This window comes from Morone saxatilis, unplaced genomic scaffold (genome assembly GCF_004916995.1).
Source record: "Morone saxatilis isolate NCDOM2014 unplaced genomic scaffold, NCSU_SB_2.0 Contig15, whole genome shotgun sequence".
In the NCBI taxonomy this organism is placed as follows: domain Eukaryota; kingdom Metazoa; phylum Chordata; class Actinopteri; family Moronidae; genus Morone; species Morone saxatilis.
Genome location: NW_023339707.1, coordinates 4,006,722 through 4,011,629, shown reverse-complemented (window position 1 = coordinate 4,011,629; position 4,908 = coordinate 4,006,722). Strand labels below are relative to the sequence as shown.

Sequence of the window (4,908 nt, the reverse complement as noted above, 5' to 3'; positions counted from 1 at the left end):
ATCTCTAGAAATCATGCTCATACAAAAGGCAATTAATGTTACTCTTTAAACACTGGCTGCAAATTCACTAGAAATGTTCTCTTCCTACAAATATCTTCAAATATGGTTGAATGACAAATTAACTTTCCATACACACATTGATAACGTCGTAGAAACGTATGCCCTAATTACTAATTAACTCTTTAAAGAGTTGCTTGCTCCTTTGCAGCTAAAGAAACTCTTGTTTAGTCCACATTTATCTATGGTGGATTATGGTGACACACTACGACATACGGATATGGATCAGGCTGTAATTTATATGTATGTGTTAATTTAATGGACCTCAGTGAAAAACCAGAGGAAGATTTCATATGTACCTTTTCATCTTTAAAACCATTCTTGGTAAACTACCTACCTTTGCTGAATGTTTTCTCCTTTGTCAAACTGCCACCACACCAGATCCTCAAGATGGATTATCATCCCCAGAGTCTGCTCTGAATTTAGCAAAACTGTATTTTTGTACGAGGCACCCAGGGCCAGGAATAATTTACAAGGCAAATCTAATTTGGAAACACTGCCTTCATATCAGGCATTAAAGGCCATATTCACACATTTTATGAAGAATGTGACTGTTTGCAGTCATCTTTCTTCTATGCCTCTCAGATCCTATGTTATTGTAATATATGTGAAACAGATTGTTTATGTGACTTTAACTACCCCGAGACAATGTATCTCATTATCTATAAGGTCCAGGTTAATTTTGGTTAGTTTTTGCTGACTTTCTATGCATGGGTTTTTGCCTTTGTTTAGCACTTTTAAAACTGTCATCACCCTGTATGCATGGTGTCCTTTTTGTCGTGAAAAACTGAACTATGAATCTGAAAAATATCCTTTTGTCAATTTAACAATGTATAAAGCTGTCAGGATCCTAAAATACATTTAAAAAAAAGTCACAAGTGCATATAAATATGTACAACTCTGTGGTGATAATTACAGAAAATTTCATTATATAATAGGGTATAAAATATAAGATTGTTTCACTATTTACACACATAAATGGAAAAGTAAAATTATGCAAAACCTATTTAACTACAATGCAAGTGATTTTGAACCAACTCTTTTGTGCATTCTCTTATAAAATCTATGTGTGCAATTTACATTTACAGTCACTTCAAATACTTAGTCAAAGTTAAAAATATGGTCTACAGACATGAGACAATTCTGTGTGAAAGACCTACATCAGCATTTTCTACTGGTTTTCTCAACTCTCTACATTATATATAAATAATGTCACATTTCTATAAAGAAAACATGATCAGAGGATTCACTGTGATAAAATAAAAATCTGAAATTTCCTTTCAAAACCAAGTGGCTAGAGAATTTATAAACCATACAAGGAAAATGTCAGCAGCAAGCAGTCACTGATCACCAGATGTGGTCTGACTGACAGTTTCCATTGGGACGGTTTCTGCGACACAAGTGTCTGGATTCTAAATTTTAAATGAAAGAATACAAACAAAACAAATAAAAAAATCAACCACTTTTCACTAAAATAACTTTTTTAGTGTTCCCGCTCAAATCTTCATTATTGCTGAGACACTTTGAGGCATAAAAAAAAATGATTATCAGCTTGACGGGATGCTGCAACCTTCGTAATCCTGCACATGTTTGACTTGCTCCCCGCTGTCAATGTTTCTCATAAATAAACAAAGTCTCTAATCTGGTGAAAAAGCTTCTTGTGAGTCATGTCACTAATAAGCTTTGATCAGGCCTGTAAATACAAAAATAACGAAAACAAATCCCTGGGGTTTGGTTTAAAGAAAACATAATGGTATAACTGTACCCTAACTCTAACACACACACACACAGTTTCAAACTTACTTTGCCACTTTGTTAATGACAGGTGCAAAGTTGGTGGGTCCATATAACTGCACCGTCCTCAGGCTCTGGAAATAAGCCTCCAGAACGCCCTCTATGCCCACACAGTTTGGATTCTCGTTGTCACCACTCTGCAACAGACAGCATACAGACCACTAATGAAGCACACAGTGTACATTCAAACATCCAGTGTAGCCTACAAACGCTATATTTAACAAAGCAGTGCAATAAACGAGGAACATCCATCCATCTAGAGTACAACTGTTGTCATATTTTACATGGTTCTTCCAAAGATAATCAGACATATTTTAAATACGCTGCAAATACCCGCAGTTATATGTATACTATCTGCATTTAATTTGCCATTGTCTGATACACTGTGCACAAGGAAGTAGTGTCAACACCGTGAAAGAGAACATAAACAGAAAGCTCAAGAGATTACTCCCAAATAAATGTCTCTCTCCTTACACCTACAGCAGGATCAGTACCTAATGACACTGTCTAGTTATGTGTCTATAGAGGGCAATACTGGTCACTTTCTCACACAACTGGAAAGTTCAGGTAAGTACAGTAAGTTAATAAGTTCATGGAAGCTCAAAGTTGTCGGTGTAAAAATCAGTGTGAACTCTGGGGGGCACTGACAGGGATTTAAGATCAATCTGTAATATTACAGTAATAAAGTATTTTTAAGTCTTTAAGAGATACTCCAGTGATTAAGTATTGCACTTCCATAAAGAACAGGGACTCACAAGAGTAGCATTAATAAAAAGAACAGTCAAAATCAAAGCAGCAGACAGTAGAGGCCTGGAGAATTACTCTTTTAAACTCTACCTTCAGTTTGTAATGAAGGTTTTCTGTTAAAGGTCCAGTGTGTAACATGTAAGTTACCTATTGTCAGAAATGAAATATAATATTCATAGGGATGTTTTCATTAATGTACAATTGCCTGACAATAAGATTTGTTTTGTATTTTCGTTACCTTAGTGAGCTAATAATGAGCTGTTTTTATCTACAGAGGGAGCAAAGAGGGTCCAAATGTAGTACCTCAGACCTCCATCCTCATATCTACCTCCTCAGGCCTCTCTAATGCAGGTATTATCACCGCCCTGATGGTCAAAGAATGTATTGTATTGTTGTGATGTATGTAAAATATATTATGACTGGCAACTTTAGGTCAATTGGTTGCTCGTAGAACTTTTGAATGAGGCCTCTACAGTAGATCTAATATGAGTGAAGATTCAACAACTGGATTGCTTGTTTCTCATCTTAATTTATTTCAGGATTTGTTGGACTGATAAGGTAAAATAAGTAAAAGTTTTTTATAACAGAACCCTACTACTCATACTCTGAATTGACTGAATTGAAACAAAATGGTAGAATATTTCAATAACACACCACTGGGCATCTTTCCTTTAATTTGTCACATTACCCCTATCTTTTCAATAATTCTTTAAATTAAGCTTTCAGCATTGTACATTCACCCAAATAGATTCTAATTTTGGTAACAGAAGGAGAGAGTCGGCTTCACTTCAGCTTAGCATCCAGCCGTTTCTGACTGGTTGCCCTGATCCCTCAGGAGGATGCAAGGAGGAAGTGGAGGGGATGCTGGGAGATTCCCGCTGGCAAGCAGATGAGCCAACTTCTCAACTTGTGTGACCAGCTGCTGTCTCAGTGACAACTCCTGGTCCAAACCACACCCTGCTACGGGTGAACTGTGTGTAGGTGTGTCTTGTATGTGTGAATTCATATGTTTGTGTGTGTGTTCACATGTGTGTGTCTTACCAGTGGGAAGGCGTGGGAGATTTTGCCGTCAGGGGGCAGCTTAGCACCAAAACCGTAGGCAGGAAAGAGCTTGTCACTGTCGTAGTCCTGGATAATCTCACCTACTGCTTTCAGGGCCATGGCATATGCATTCATTTGGTAGGGACTCATATAGTGGAGGGAGGTGGGCTGGGAGGGGTTACCTTGGAGGAAGACACACAGGCATTACAATAAAGTAAATGATGATATATCTCTCCTCCGCTGTGTGTGGTTTTCACCAGCAAATTACAATGTGTCAACAGGAGATGATTCATGCTAACAAAACACTGTATATATGTTTCATCTCCTTCTTTCAAACAGGTTTACTAAAAAGAGCGTCTATCATTTGCATTTTTATTTGCAATAGAGACAGACTATGGCTGTGATAAACTACATTCAAAATCGTAGCTTTAACAGTCAAATTTTACAATTGCAGGAAAGGAAATAAAATATGAAATATTTTTCATGTCATGTAAACAGGATTATTATGGGGATTTATCAGTTTATGCAATTATGTGAATGCCTTATGCAATTGCTATATTTTAAGCATTAGAATTATTGCACACATGTAAACAGCAAAATCGGACTTCTCCCCTTGGAAAAAAGCAGGTCTGGACTCTCAATTATGAAACGAGTGCCCAGCTCTAACGGGAATAAAGGGAGGGGAATGATTTGATTAGCCACGATAAATGCCTGCTCCTAACACAGCTACTGATAATATATTCTTCCTAATCCCATCTATCTTCCAACTGCGCCACAGGTGTACTGCGCGCCTCTGGCCATGAAAATACCAAACACATTCACCACACCCTGTGCACCTTGCACGGTCGACTGCACTTTCCAGCGAGTGGAAATAAGAGCCTAAATGTAACAATCTATTCAAGACAGCAGTGTGCCCACCATCACAAGCACAGTGACTGCTATGAAAAATGAATAAAGGTCATGTTACATTACAAAGGGGAAAAAGGACAAGTATCCTTCACACTGCAGTATTATATTTTAAAAGTACTTTTTTAAAGCTGTTTTCAGTTTGTAGTATTTTGCATTAGTAAGAGATCTGCATAAAAATATAATCTAATTAAAACTAACTATTACTTAACCATTCCTCTGCATAGGATTTACAAGTACCAGAATTATGACAGATGTTAAAATACAGTAGCGTATGGGCGCCCAGTTAGCTCAGTCGGTAGAGCTGGCGACCCATGCCCGGGTTTGAATCTGACCTGCGGCCCTTTGCTGCGTGGCATCCCC

General features: G+C 37.6%; 1 protein-coding gene across 1 annotated transcript in view; it reads right to left on the bottom strand.

Moving 5' to 3' along the window:
- LOC118324648 (copine-9-like) overlaps positions 1-4,908 on the bottom strand; it is a gene marked incomplete at its 5' end in the record, with an annotated part of 23,354 nt that overhangs the window by 16,732 nt on the left and 1,714 nt on the right. The window contains 2 exon segments of the mRNA XM_035657074.1: positions 1,861-1,988; positions 3,640-3,821. Coding sequence (XP_035512967.1) covers positions 1,861-1,988; positions 3,640-3,789 — 278 coding nt within the window.